The sequence below is a fragment of the Chamaea fasciata genome, unplaced genomic scaffold (assembly GCF_029207755.1).
Source record: "Chamaea fasciata isolate MVZ Bird 193981 ecotype frontalis unplaced genomic scaffold, bChaFas1.0.hap1 SCAF_1, whole genome shotgun sequence".
Classification (NCBI taxonomy): Eukaryota; Metazoa; Chordata; class Aves; order Passeriformes; family Sylviidae; genus Chamaea; species Chamaea fasciata.
Window position 1 is genome coordinate 112,661,839 of NW_027094086.1, and position 15,926 is coordinate 112,677,764.

General features: G+C 40.3%; 1 protein-coding gene across 5 annotated transcripts in view; it reads right to left on the minus strand.

Moving 5' to 3' along the window:
* RBMS3 (RNA binding motif single stranded interacting protein 3) overlaps positions 1-15,926 on the minus strand; it is a 703,903-nt gene that overhangs the window by 147,019 nt on the left and 540,958 nt on the right. For all 5 annotated transcript variants that reach the window (XM_066194111.1, XM_066194121.1, XM_066194148.1 and 2 more), the window contains one exon: positions 6,831-6,988. In XM_066194111.1, coding sequence (XP_066050208.1) covers positions 6,831-6,988 — 158 coding nt within the window. The remainder of the gene's footprint in view (positions 1-6,830; positions 6,989-15,926) is intronic.

Here is a 15,926-nt window from a genome sequence, read left to right on the forward strand (position 1 = left end):
TACTAGGAAATGTTTAACATGAAAAGAAAAAGAGAGAGAGAAGAAGAGAAGAGAAGAGAAGAGAAGAGAAGAGAAGAGAAGAGAAGAGAAGAGAAGAGAAGAGAAGAGAAGAGAAGAGATTATTTTAACCCCCCCTAAAGCTCTTATACATGCTTTTTATAAAGATTGATGCAGTGTCAAGAAACAACTTAATACAATTTTTATATAGGGAATAACATGGTGATTACATAATTATTGCCTGAGAAATATTCAGTACCATGTAATTACCACTTAGTGGAAAAGTGTGGGTTTGGTTTACATATATCCTATAGTCACTTCGCTAAATAATAATAATGTAAATGATAATCAGGACTATATCCAGAGTAAATATTTAAAGAAGAAATTCTTACTACCACATTTATGTTATGATCAACATGCGAATATTGTTTACATTTACAAGAGCGGGAATTATAAATCCTCCCTTACTATTTAAGGCATTTTGCAAAGATGGCAGGTAGTAACAGTATTATACAGTGATGGGAGCCCAAAGAATGGAGATCATAGTTAGAATACACATCAGAGAACTAAATTTCTTTAGCATATCAAGAAGATGAGTAGAGGGGCACAGGTACCTTTGTGGGGAGAATAAGTAAACTAGGGAGCAAGGACTTCTTTATTCTTCCTGCGACACTTGGGACAGATGAATTCAATAGAGAAATTAGGCAGAAACATTTAACTGCAAGGAAGATGATCCATTGGCAAACATTAGATAGAAAAGGGGTGGTCCTTTTTTTCTGGTTGATGTCTTTGAATAATTTCTGAAGGTCTTATTTTAGTAAGACACGAGCATTATCTCATTATTAGGTAATGGGTAGTATTTCAGCTGCCTGTGATATAAAAGTTGTGAGGCAAAATGATCTCCAGGTCTCAAATACTTGAAAGATAAAGGATAGTTTCGATTAGCACGTGGTTTCCTATGTTTGTCATCCTTCCATGGAAACACATTCACTAGTTTTTTTAATCTATTTTGCTAATTTAATTCCAGGCATTCTAAGACCCTGATATGGCTGCAACCTGTGATTTCCTCCTCCCCTGTAACAGATTTAGGTACCTTATCTCCCCAAATTTTCAGTCTGTAAGAGATTGCTTCAAGATGTTTGTGTTTTTTGTTTGAATCCATTTCCTGTTGGGAAAAAAGCTATTCTTTTTGCCACTCACAGCCTAAGAAGACATTTATTTTGACAAGTTCTCCTCATTGCTCACAAATTATATCTTTTCCCAACATGTCTTGCCTGTATTTTCTTCAACTGTCTGCTTGAACAACAGGAGGTTGTTCGCTTTCTCAGGTAAATATAAAAAAAACCTACAGAAACCACTCTTAACTTTTCCTCTCGAGATGTGATTCATTCTATACCTTGCAGCATCACCCATTATGCTAAGGTGAGCTCCCTGAGTATGTCTGCCCTACAGTATCTGTATTCACAGTGCTCTCCATAGAGAAACCTCTTTGGATCAGAAGAAATAACTTCATTGCACTTATATTATCCTGAAAATCTCTGAAAGATGCAAGCTTCCCTTTAAGGAAAAAAATGCCACAGAAATTAAAGGCTCATCTCTCTTGTTTTACTTCAATGGAAACTGGAGCATAACCATTTCTACTGAAATCCATGCAAAGCTTCTGTAAATAGAATAATGGTCCTATGATGGTTAAAAATCTTGTTTCCTAGTTTTTGTCGCTCCCTTTCAGTTGCTGAGTTGAATATTATTTCCAAAGATTAAATTTAAGACATATAAAATGTGGACAAGCAGGAGCTTAGTTTAGTAAAAAAGTTAGGCAGGCGAAGAAAAGCAACCCATTAGAAGCTTTTCCAGAAGAATGAGGTTGGGAAAAGATGAGGATGAAGCCCAAACTCCCAACAGTAGTGTTTAAATGCCTCACTACAGATTCCCCCAGCTAGGTAACAAAGGGACAGAAGCATCTCCCTGATGTGCACCTTTGCTCTGAGGTGACAGCTAATTGAGAATCTCTTGACTTTGGTCATTTGCTGGGAACAGCATTATAACATTCTTTTATGAACATTCGTGTTGCACAAATTTCCTTATGTCACTGGGAAAGGATAGTATGAACACACAGACATTTCCACCTAGACTTAGGTTGATTTATGCTACTGTCTTCACAGTCTCAGGTTAAGTATTATACTGGTGCCCGCCAGCAGTGCAATACTTGACTGTCTGACTGTCAGCATTTCCATCATAAATTTCTGTTTTCAGAAGCTTATGACTTCGTTGTAAAATGTTGCTTGGGGGAGGAATCTTGCAAGGTCGTTTTAAGTTACAAGACAGCAAACAAAATAAAAAAGTTAGTGGTTTCCAACTCTTTCTTTGCACTTTATCATTTAGAAGGACCTATAAAATGCTTGTTCTGCTGTTCACCTGAGTGTGACAAACCTGTGTATGGTATTATTAATACTACTATCTCTTTAGGGAAGATACTTAAATAATACTTGAATGGTATTTTATTGAGGGGTTATAAAAAGCAATTTTATTTCATTGATTCAGTGGTACCAGTTAAGTCTCTCTGCAAGGTATATACCAATGTCTCCTTGCACCCTTTTCCAAAGCCCAATTCAAACCCAATTCCAGTTCTTCAATTAAACTCATGGTACCTCAGTCTTGGATTATGCAAATTGCTCAGTCAAATTGTCTGATGGCTCCCAACTTTCCAGCTCACTCCCTCATCACTTTTCAGAGCTGCATATTCATTGTCATCTTTTCAAGTCCCACTGATATTTGTCTAGGGATCCTGACCCATCTGTCCTTCCCCAGAGTTTGTTTCTCCCTGAAAGTGTGGCTTCATGCCTGTCAATTTTCTTAGGGATGTGCTAAATCCACCAAAATTTTTCCAGGTTGCAACAGCAGATGGAAGAGTGAGGGTCTCAGAGATACATCCCCACACAGACCACCCCACCACCCTGAAGTGTTGCTCTGAGGCTTTTCCAGGAGAAAAGCCTTTCAATGGAAATGTATCACTCCAGGCATTGGAATATTTTATAGATATCACACAAAGTCTTAGGAGCATATTTGGGATTTCCAGTTTTACCTGAGATATTCAATTATAAAGCAATTTCCTCGGTAAGATACAGGATGTGACAGACCATTCTTCTGACTGAAAGTAGGAACGATCCTTAAAATATCTAAGCCTGTACTACCATCCCAGACGATGGATTCATTCAAGCTTAATTATAGCACCTTTTCAACCACCTTCAATTAAACCTTGAATAAGAAAGAACAAAGCACTTTTGCTCTTCACAAATGCATCCCTAAACTGCCTGAATGTTCTTTATCCCCTGGTGCTGCTGACACTTCTGTGTCTCCAAAGTAGCAACAACACTGATCCTCAGAAATCTCTCTCTAAATATTCCTCCTTTTATTTAGTAAAACAGCATCACTGCTTTGCCACCACTGTGATTTTTTCATTCCTTTATTTTTTCCCACTTTAATATCTGGAACCCATCCTTTATAGGTCTGTGGAAAGCCAGGTCTTCCAGCACATACAGTTACCTCTTTATAAGTGGCAACAGTTCTTCAGGATGAAGATAAATATTTCCCTCCATGCTCTCAATACCTTCCCCTATCCAGTAATTCCAGCCTCCCTTGAAGATCTTCTTACTATCTCTGATCTGCTTTTTATTCACACCATCAGCAGCACTAATGTTGTTTGCCAACTCTTAAGATATCACCTTTAAAATGATATCTTGAAATATGTCTTTAAATCCAGTTTCTGTGTGGATTCTCCTCCCCCCTTTTTTTTTTGTTTTCTTTTGGGTTTGCTTCGTTTTATTTTGTATTGTTTTGTTCTGTTTCATCTTGCTGACTTTTTTTTAAGGATGAAGGACTATGATTTTGTTCTAAGCTCTGAAGAATACAATTCCACTTTTAAAATGAAAGAACAGCTGCTGAAATGATTAGATGACTCCCAGCAACATGTATTTAAGAGAAACATCTACAAATTTAAGTGCTGTGATGCAATTCTGTGCAAGGGCATCATGGTGTCATTCCCTCTTTTAACAGGCAATCTTACAACAGACTGAACTCAAAGCTTCACATCCAAAGAAGTGTCTCCTTTTTTCCAATATCCTACTTCTAGCAGGCATTTCTGCCCCCTCCTATTTCTTCTCATTTCTCTCTCTGCTCTAGGACAGGCTGTGTTTAGTCTCAGCTTCTGCTAGCCGGTGTCAACGGAAACACCCCTGCCAAAAGATCATGGCAGTGTGAGAGCCCTGTGGAAAACCAGGGCCCCACAGAGAGTCTGAGGGCAGGCAATACAGCCTTGAAGTAAAAAGCATGGGCCAAGAGTGAGGCAGAGGCAGATGTGCAGAGTTTATAGTGTGAATTGTCTTTTATGAAGCCACAGTCGAAGTCTAAAGTTTCCCTTCTCTGGCCCCTTGCTCATAACTCTCCTCCCCAAAATCTCCCCTGGGGTGTACCCAGGCACAGTTGGCTCAGGCCACAATGAAATGCTCTGGAAAGATTCAGGAAAATCTGTTCAGTTGCTTTTGAAGGATGCAAAAGAGAGGAAATTGTTTCATGGCTTAACTTTCACTCAGAGCGAGTTTTGTATGCACATACTCTAAGGAAGGCTGTTTATGACACCAGACATAACTAAGATAATTTTGATCCAAGAACATTTGAAGTTCTCCAGGTTATAAATGATTAAGTAGCCACCCGCAGTACTATAAAACTGCTAACCATACTCATTTAGAAGAAAAATCTGACAACAGCTGCCTACCTTCAGTCTTTACTTCTGATTGCTTTTTGAATGACTATAGTCATTTTGAGATTGACTCTTTCCATTATTGGGCAGACTCAGAAAGTGACTTTTAATTATCATAAAATGTAATTAATAACTTTGAAACATCACATTTCAAAATTGTTGGATGCTGCATCATTTCAGCATATGCAAATTTAACTTTTTCTCCAGTTCTTCTGCAGCTCTGTTTAGAGCTATGCTAAGTATCATGGCACATTCCACAGGCAGGCAAGATACACTGTGATAAAAGGTCCCAGGTCAGAATAGCCAGGTTTCTCACCTGGGGTGCTAATTTGAACTTCTAAAATCTTATTTGGACTGAAAATCCAGCTCCAATCCCCTACTCGCATTGGTACCCACTAAACATGTGCTCACGCCATAGGTACACTAGAATGAAACCTTCATGACTGCAAGCAAAGCTAAACAAATGAACAACCTGTTTGGTTTGACATACAAGAAAAAGATACCAGATAGCACTACTTTAAAAAAAGCAAGTCAGCTGGTCATGTAATTAAATATTTTATTGATAATTCTGCAAAGACAGGAACCAGCATTCAACTATGGTTCAAAATTCCTGGATTAACTTTAGCCTCACTCAAATCACTGGCAGACTCTGATGGACTGAAGGTTTTACCCCACTGTCATTTGCATGGTGAATTACACAACCTACAAGTGAGATCGTTACAGGGTTCCTGAAATATGTTCCATAATTAAATACATTTTCACAAAGTAAGTCAATTTTCAAAAATGTGAGTTTATCCATGACTTAGACTAATCTATATTAAGTGAGCTAGAAAAATTCATGTTATTATCTGCAAGAATGCACAAGGAACAGTGTGCCATCTTTCAGCATAAATATTTTACCTTTTCCCATTTGAATTCAGACAGTATTATCTTAACATTTTTTTGGGCATGATGACCTTTCACTTCAAGGGCAGCAGTAACACTACAATGTCACTTTCCTTGAAAGCTAACTTTTTATCACACAGTACCTCATTTCACTCAATAATATTTTGACACTAACAGAAGTGCCATGATATACCAAGATATGAAGGATTTCAGAGAAATCTGCAAGATGAAGAAGTCGTTTTGCCACCTCTACAAAGCACAATGGTATGAATATTCTGCAGAAACAATGCTCTGGGATTTTTTTTCCCCTTTTATTTTGAAGCAGAAGACTGACTTGCAGCAGAATTGCAAATTTCTCTTCTTGTTTGTGTTTTCAATACCTTTCTATATATAGCACTCTATTTCTTGGCTTTGAAAAGAAAACTATTTGATTTGAGAATATTTCAAGCTGAAGAGAATCTATGTAAATATTCCCTGAGAGTAAACATGGAGCTTTGTCTATCTGTACTAACAATGAAATACATGGTAATAATATGTTGCCCATTCTGTCTAAAATGTCTGACTACTCCATCAGGGCTTGTTCGATGCAAATATTTCTTCTTAAGCTCTTTTCATTGCTGCAGTTCAAGGAAGCTGCAGCTTTCAAGGAAGACACGTTTTTTCAGTTAAAGTTCCTACACTTTGCTCTTCCAGCTCCTAAGTTTACTTTCTCCAGTTGCAAAATCTTTGTCAAATATTTAAACAGTTTCATAGAATGGTTTGGGTTGAAAGGGATCTTAAAGACTATCTAGTCTCTCTCCAGATTTCTTACGGGACACCTTCAGGTACTGAAAGGCTGCAATAAGTTCACCCCAGGACCTCCTAAGCACAGGCCTGGATTTCTTTACCAAGAGTGTGCTTTTTGCTGTAGGACATTTATTATCGCTCGAGGTTGATCCTGAACGGATAGCTCATTATTCCTAGCAATTTTTATTTATATATACCTACACAGAATTAACTGGTTTTTAGAGCAATGAGATGAACATCCATCTGCACTGGTGTTTCTTGGTGGAAAGAACAGATACAACCTCATAAAGGTGCCACTCTGCATTGTCCACAGCTGTGAGACTTTAGAGCTACAGAACAGACAGCATTTGCAAAGGACTAAAGACAAAAAAGTGTGCATGAATCAAAGTAAGAGCAAAGGTTTCACCTGGCAAAGCCGACTCCTCTGCTGACTCCATTCGCATCTCTTAATATTCTGGTGGAAATGACATGTCCAAAGGGTTTCAGCATATTCTCCAGTTCCTGCTCATCCATGGACACGGGTAAATTTGAGATGTATAGATTTGTGGGATCCTGCTCTTGTTGCTGCGACAAAATAAGAGAAATATCCTCAGTTAGGCTTGACACAATAGAATAGCTTGTGGCTCGTACAATAAGGGTTACTCAAAATAGGACCAAGCTAAGCACTTATATCTGCATTAGAAGAAAAGCTGGGTAATTTCTTCATGATGGCAACATATTTGCCAAATTTCTGCAAACTCTCATGCATGTGCTTAATTCTGTGCGTGATTGCTCTTATTGAAGTCAGTGACACTATTCACTTACAGAAAATTACTCTCATGCACAAGTGTTCTTGGATTTGTGTCCTTATTTAGCAAAGAGATTGTGAAGAAAATGTGATTTCCACAAATGTGCTAATGTTAACATAAAAAAGAACAAAAATTCGACATATATTTTAATCAGATGTGCTTTCCAGCCTGAACACTTCCCATTCAGCCTGTTCATCATGAAAAAGGTTGGTTGAAAACACAGAACATTTTTCATGGTATCTTTTACCTTTCTTTCCCCATCAAAAATGTCTTTCTTAATAATAAGCAAAAAGATCTAACTGGGCTGGGGGAAGGAGGGGGAGTTCTGCAGTTCAACCTATAGTCCTGGTGAGATAGGTCACATGTTTATTCTGAGACTAAATCGAAAAAATCTTATAAAACAAAGCCTGTAGCATGAATAATTGAAAAAACAAATTTGAAAGCAGCTTTCTTGTTCTATTTCAGATCTTTAGGCTAAACTTTCCATAAACCACTCCAACTCCTATTCTTGCTTGCTGAATGACTGCAAAGAAACATGAAGGAGACGGATGTCGTATGTAAAATAAGTACCTTAAAGCAGTAAAAAACCCCTTGTCTACAGACAACCAGGTCTTGATTACATTAAATCAATTTAGTTATGCCCTTGCAAATTTTCATGGCTCTGTCCATTTTTATTGATACAAGCTTTACATAATGTCTGATCACCTGCCAGTACAACCCTGACTGGGATCAGGCATTACTACATAATTTCAGCTAATGTTAAATAACCAAAAATATAAGATGCAATCATTATACTGTGCAGTAATCCAGGTAACACCTTCTCTGAGATAGTTTTCTGAGACAGAGTTTTTAATTCTTTTTATTACACATTTAATGGGCAGAATTAATTTGTACTTGTTCAACATTGAGTTGACAACAGCAATATCCTTTTTTTGCTGAGTTGTCCTAAAATGGGATTAATAACCTTGCAGCAGCACCGCAACCTTGCACTGTTACGAAATTACACACAGTCCTGCAGCCATCTGCCTTGGTTTAACTAAACTAGTTTCAAATTACACTCCATTAAAATCAGTGAGAATGTGCCCTGTCAAACACATGCATTTTGTTTCGAGAAGATACATGAAGACAGGACAGAACCAAGATGTCTGCTCCATCACTGCCTTGTACATTCAAGGTCTCAATACTGGAAAGAGAAATTGCTTCAAGCTGTGATTCACACACACCATCTTTGCAGGGACAAGAATGACTAAGGCACATTTAATGTAGCTAAATACCAGAACCAGAAACTGAAGAAAGTCTTTAGCTTCTCTTACCCCAGGCTCAAGGGAAATTTTAGCCCTTTTGGATGAGACAAAAAACTGCAAATGGATACCTCAAAAGGTCCAAAATCAGGAGACATGTAATACTGTTGTATGTTTAATGTGGGTTCTGATCACAGGGATATGGATGCTTGTCTTTGGACATACTGGTTAATGACCACTGCATTCCAGCTTTGCATCTCCAGACTCACTAACCCATGGAACAACACATTACGATGCATGATGAATTCTTCACTGTTTTACAAAACATAAATAAAAGACCAAAGTAGGCATGTTTTCAAGCTACTGTCCTTAAAAATATGCCCAGTTATTTCCATGTCTTACAGTAAGGGGCGGAAGAGAGGAGAGGAACACCACACACGCGAACATTGAATTTGCAGTAAGTTCAGTGTTAAGCAAATTTGAATTTACAAACCTCAAATCTAGGAAAACCTTCTTTCCCTTTCCAGCTATCTTTCCCTGCAGTCATCGTCCTTCCTCTCACAACAATTTACATTTATACACATCCAAAAGCTAGTTCCTCTCCAGTAACCAAAAGATGCTAGTGAGGGGTCAGAACTGCTACAGTACCAACAATTGGAGGGAAATCATGCAAACAGTCCTGGAAGGAAGGTAGACAAGAAAAGAAAAGAAATATGAGCTTCAGATCACACTTTTAGCTTTGGGAAAAGCAAGGAAGCAAGAATGCAAACCATTTTCTTTCTTTCTTTCTTTCTTTCTTTCTTTCTTTCTTTCTTTCTTTCTTTCTTTCTTTCTTTCTCTCTCTCTCTCTCTCTCTCTCTCGCTCTCTCTCTCTCTCTCTCTTTTTTTTTTTCTTTACATTTTTCACCTATTCTATATGCAAACTATTTAAGTTTTATTGATTGGTACTTCCCCCCTTATTCACCCTCCACACCCCGAAGCCACACAAAAAAAATGAAAGATGTTTCGAAGCATCTTCATTGTTACTAAGTATTCGAAAGGGTGAGCAATAGAGGCAGGTAAGGCAGAAGCATTCAAGAAGCAAATCGAAGCAGAAAGTTTTGCAATTCCAATTGGCACAGCTCTTCAGAAATAATTCCATTATTATGCAAACCTCTACCTATTGATTGGTTAAGGGCTTTGATTAATCCACCAATCAATGCTTAAGAACTAACATCACTTGCTAATATTTAGAAAAAAAATATGCTGATGAAATCCCTGTAGCCAAAAACCAGACTAATGTGGAAAACTGGAGTTATGCATCAGTAACTTCATGACAGCCTCTGCTTTCACTGAAGCAACTCAGTCCTGCAGCACATTAAAATGAGAACTCTTCCTCTGACTACTCAGTTTTCAAGCTGGGGCAAACAAATAAAATAAATAGGAACCATTGCCAATGTGTCTCACTTCTGAACCAGGAACACATAAGCCTTTTAACTGTGCTAGAGATTAAATGTCATTGTTTTAAATATCCGTGGAAAGTTGGCTACACTCTGAGGATGAATGAAAGACTAGCAGACCATAGTCACTCTTTCACAGGGATTTGCCAAGCCTATCTTTTATCAATGTGATAAATAAATGTTACAAACAGAGAGAGACAGATGAGGCCACTCGTGCTACCTCCACAACACAACAGTGTTTTCTAAGAAAGGAAAAAATTCACATTATTTTTCCTTACTATACAAATATAGCATTTAGAGAAATATCCCTTTCCCTTACAGAGAAATATCACCCTACAGAAGCCATATATCACACAACTGACTGAAACAAGATGAAAAGTCTTCACAGTAATGCAGCCGGGAGCTGAGCAGGCTTTACAGGGGTGGTGTGGAACTCAGCTGCCCTATCACTGTGCAGCCAGACCCCACTGTCACCTACCCTCATGAGTCCCTGTTTCTCAGGCTTGGTCCCACTCCCAGCCTCTGGCACTGAGGCTCCTTGTGATCTTAATCAGTTGTGCAGAGATTTCTGGTGCTCAGCGTGGAGATGCTGACACATGACTCATTTTGCTCAAGCCTTTTCATCCCAGACTCCACAAGCTCCCATGTGAGATATTCTCTTCCCCATCCCAGTGCCACTCTTGAGCTTTTCACTGTCAAAGGTAAGTGTCCCGATGTTCAAAATGTGTCTATTTGTTGACAAGATAAGCCTAACCAGAACCGTAAGTTTGAGCACCCCGTGAACTACTTGCCTTTCATAATCCTAAGAGCTGACAGCTCAGTTTCTGCCTTCAGTGAAGGAACAGCTCCTGGGGTTGCAGGACTGATGGCCATGTTGGTGTCTGGATCAGGCTTCCTGTGGTTCATTTAATTGTCTCTAAGACAATTAAAAATGCTACTTCCCATCTTGGGCCACTAAAATCCCATTATTATCGTCTCCAATCCCAAAATGCATTGACTGACCAGTCATCAGTGAGAGAGCTGAAAGTCTTTTGTTTGATACTGAAGGTCACTACAGAACTGCATCTTCCTCCTATGCCCCTATATAGTCCGGGCAGGAACCAAAAGGGTGGGTGGCAGAAAGCCACACACTCACCACAAGCAACTCCAACAGCACCGTGACTTGGATGCCCTGGCAGCTGGGGTCTTGGAGCCAGCGTGGTGGTGCCACCAGCCAAGCAGAGCCTGGGCTTTGCTAGTGATTTCATAGAGTCCTAGAATCACTAAGGCTTGAAGAGACCTCCAAGATCAAGTCCAATCATTAACCTAGCACTGCCAGGTCCACCACTAACACATGTCTCTAAGCACCACATCTATATGTTTTTAAAAAACTTCCAGGAACAATGATTCTACCACCTCTCAGGGCAGCCTGCTCCAGTCCTTGACCACCCTTTCAGTGAAGAAATTCACACCTCCCAAGCACACAAGATACACCACGCTGGCCCTGCACCATGGAGGAGTGACACGCCTGTTGATACAGTCTTTCCAAAGCATACTTATCCCTTGAGCCTAATCCCGCAGGAGTGAGAAGGGCCTCTCCAGGGGGATCAGGGCCAGCAACTGCAGCTGACCGCTGTCCTGGAGGTTCACGGGAGCAGGGGGCTGCAGGGAGCAGTGGAGGGCTCTCTGCAGTGTTGCAGCACAGCTCCTCTGCCTTTCCCAGGCCCTGTGCCAAACGCAGATAAATAATGGGTATTACACCAGCCCAAGTTGCTGCTTCATGAAGAGAGTGGTGAAGCAACAGTGCAGCCTGCTGTGTGTGCCAGCTGCAGAAGAACCATGCTCAAGACATGCAAACTTGCAAGGGCAGTCTCAAGGCATGATCAAATAACCTCCTAGCTATCCTCACAGATATTTATTTTAGCCAACATCTCCCATTTGACAGGCCAAGGATTTTCCATGTACAGTTTGCCCTCACACTGCAGCCCCAAAGAAGCAGGGATAAACTTATCCAGTCAGTCCCAACTCTATGACATCCTGGCACAGCCTCACACCTTAGGCAAAGCGCATTCTGGGATCCTGGTGTGTGCCAGTCTGTGTGGGTACACTGACTGCCAGAGAATGAGCCAACAACAAAAATAACAAAAGAAATTCAGTCAATTTAAGCTCCTTTCCAGAGCAGTGCATGGCTTGTTGCAACTCCCTTTGCTCCCACTGCAACCTGTTTCACCATCAGTGTATGAGCAGAATACCTCAGCTCCTCTGGCCCTTGCATTCCAGGGGCTTCACCTGCATGCATATGTTGCAGTTGGGCCGCTGCACCTAGAAAGAACCACACCTAGAAAGGCTTAAAATTATGAGGATTTAATTTTTTTTTTTTAAATTACAATCTGAAAAACATTTCCAATCTTAAAACTGAAAGGTTTAAAATTGTGAATACTGCAAACTAAGAGTAGGTCAAGTCCATGTTTTTGATTAGCTCAGACCAACTCCAGCAGTCAGCAGAGAAGGCATCCTGCTGCAAGGCTCTGGAGTTCTGCAGTCAGGAGTAGTTTTACTGGAGAAAGAGCCAGAAATTTTGTCACTGCCTTTTAGCAAGAATTGGGCCAGTCACTCAGCTCCCAAGGCCTGTGCCAAGAAGCAAAATAAGTTTATAATGCAGAGGATTTGCAATGCACTACACCAACAGCATTTCAAACAGAAAAAAAACCCAAAAAGCCAACCCAAAAACACCAAAACAAACCCTAGCAGAGGGTGTGCTGCAACTCCAAGTTTGCTGTTTGGTTTGCTGGGCCCTCCTAGACACTTTTGAAAGGAAGGACAACGTTCAGATGGGATTTTTCCTCCCATCTTGAGATAATCTTTGGAAGCAACGCATGAAAAGCTGAAAGAACAATTCCTGCTTGTGCGAGCTGAGGCTGAGCCTCTTTACACAGTACATTTTGTAATGCATTCTTTAAAGACACGTGTAGGGAGGGGCAGACAGCTTTTGGCAATGTTATTTTTTTCCCAAAAGGAGCTCAAACCACTTCTAATCTGTGATCTCAGTAGGACTGGAAACTGAGTGTGTTTGGTTTATCTGGAAACCTTATGTACCAATTCCTTTTATTGAACCTAATTTATTTCTCCTTAGAGCAGCTTGCTCTAGGAAACTAAGCTCTGATTATGAGTTCAAATGATTTCTTTTTTCCATCTTCCAAACTTATTCTGGGAATTTAACTTTGTATGTGGATCAATATGAGACCCTGAACTCCTCTTTTAAAGGAGATAATCAATATTTATACTAAAAGATCATATGCTTTTCTTGTCTTTAATAAATTGAGACTGCATAATATTAGTTTTGACACAGGTCAATACTACAGCTCACCCTTAGAAACAGTTCTTTTTAGGTGTAGGTTCCCCTCAATCTGTATTTTCCCCAAATTACTTCATCTCTGCCTTATGGCTACTGCCCAGATCTCCAGCCTATGGATTGAACTCCTTGTCCCCTTTAAAAATCCGGGCTGAACTTCTGTCTCCCCTTAAGATAAAAACAGTCATTTTAAAAGAAAAAGCCATTTATGTGGAACCATATTAATGAAACCAGATCATGTATACAAAAACATTTATGTGCCATGTCATATGTTTTCCAGTGTTTGCTCACTGTCTTGAAAACTGCAGTTGTATGGTAGCATCAGTCTCATCTTCAGTTTATTAAATTATTTCTAAACTGGATTCTTTACAGCCACTAAGCTTAAATGAAATTTAGAGGAAGCATGTAATACTTTCTCTCAGTAGATTCACATTCAATAACTCTTCTTGTTGTTCTGTTTCATAATATTTACGTTTTTAGTACCGCAGATCGTGAGAATTTTTCAGGACATCTAAAAGAGACATTCATTTAAAAGTTTATTTTATGGGGATTTGGTTGGAGTCACACACCAAAATTCTGAATGAAAATACTTTCCCCCTAGTTTTGTATTGTTACTCCATTTATTCCTGCTGCTTTTCCACATTAATTTGGCATATTTTTTCACATGTGCAAAAGATGCCTGGTTTCAGACAGAGTAAGGTACTGAATTTATAATCCTGGTGTGCAACTTCATCTCTAATACCTAATGGCTTCAAGGAACATTTAGAGAGGTTCTCTCTTCACTGACCTATCCAGCCATGGCAGGATGCTCCTAACTTACTTAATCACTGTTAGATAGGATGAATATGGGCTAGTAATGTGAAAGTTGGAAGAAAGTTACTCCAAACTCCACAACCTCCTGGTATCAGAGGAGTGACAGCAGGAGCTCCTTTTCCTTTCTCTCAATGAGGATTGTGTAGCAGTTGGGGATGGAGATCTTGCCCATTTATGTTCATGCGGTACCCTTCCAATCAGTGAAGATACACTGATGTGAATTAGGTGGCAGTAGTCTGCTTTCAAAGATTTCTTATGTTACATATTTGTTTTATAAAAAGAAGGGAAAAACAAACTCTCATGAAACCTTTGCTAAAGCAATGGTCCAGATGATGCAGCCTTCCAGATTTGTCAGTGACATATTTTGAACCATCACTGCAGTAACACGAGGTGAACAAAATGAATGAAGTGCAGCTGCCAGGGTTCCCTTTGACTTTTTCCTTGCTTATTTGCTTTCCTTTGTGTGGGCACATTTTTAACAATGCGGACAGCTAAATCAATGGCCAGTTAACTATTGATCCCAGGCTAGTTTCACTCTCTTGTCGAGCACCACACGGAAAAGCTTTCAATGCTGTATAGAAAGCCTAAACTTCACAAGGATTTTATTAGTGCACACTGTATTTATAATTTAACAGATACAATTGAAAGAAACTGCAAAACATAATGCAGGCCTCCTTGTCAAGACTGTTTTTGAAGCTCTTTCATGGAATCTTGGAATTGTTTAAGTTGGAAAAGACCTTTGTGATGACTGAGTCTGTCCCTAAACCCAGCACTGCCAAACCCATCATTAAACCATGTCCCTACCTGCCACACGTACTTGTCTTTTAAATCCCTCCAGAGATGGCGACTCCACCACTTCCCTGGGCAGCCTGTTCCAATGCTTGACAATCCTTATGGAAAAAATTTTTTTCCTAATAGTCAATCTGAACCTCCCCTGGCTCCCCAGCAGCAACTTGAGGAAATTTTCTCTTGTCCTACCACTTGTTTCCTGGGAGACTGACCCCCACCTGGCTACACTCTCCTTTCAGGCAGTCATAGAGAATGATAAGGCCACTGCTGAGCCTCCTTTCCTCCAGGCTGAATAACCCCTGCTCCTTCAGTTGATCCTCATAGGACTTGTGCTCCAGAACCTTCACCACGGCCCTTCTCTGGACCCACTCCAGCACCTCAGTGTCTTTTTTGCAGTGAGGGGCCCAAAACTGAACACAGGTTTTGAGGTGTGGCCTCACCAGTGCCGAACACAGGGGGACAATCACTGCCCTGGTCCTGTTGGCCACACCACTGTTGACACAAGCCAGGATGCCGTGGGCCTTCTTGGCCACCTGGGCACACACTGGCTCATATACAGCTCGATGTCAAACAGCACCCCCAGGTCCTTTCCCACCAGGCAGATTTCCACCCCCACTTTTCCAAGCCTGCAGTGTTCAGTGGGGTTGTTGTGACCCAAGAACTCCACCTTGTCAAACCTCCCACAAATGACCTTTTCCCATCATTCCAGCCTGTTCAGATCCCTCTGTAGAGCCTCCCTATTCTTCAGCCGATCAACACTCCTGCCCATCTTAGGATCATCTGCAAACTGACTGAGGGTTCACTCAATCCCCTCATCCAGATCACTGATAAAGAAATTGAACAGGCCTGGCCCCAACACTGATCCCTGGGGAACACCACTTGTTACCAGCTGCCAAGTGGATGCAGCTCCATCCATCACTTTTCTCCGGCCCTGGCCATCCAGACAGTTTTTATCAAGTGTAAACACAGGCATCCAAGCCATGAGCAGCCAGTTTCTCACAGAGAATGCTGTGGGAAATGGTGTCAAAGGCTTCAGTAAAGTCTAGGTAAACAGCATCCACAGTCTTTCCCTCATCCACTAAGTGTCACCTTGTCATAGGA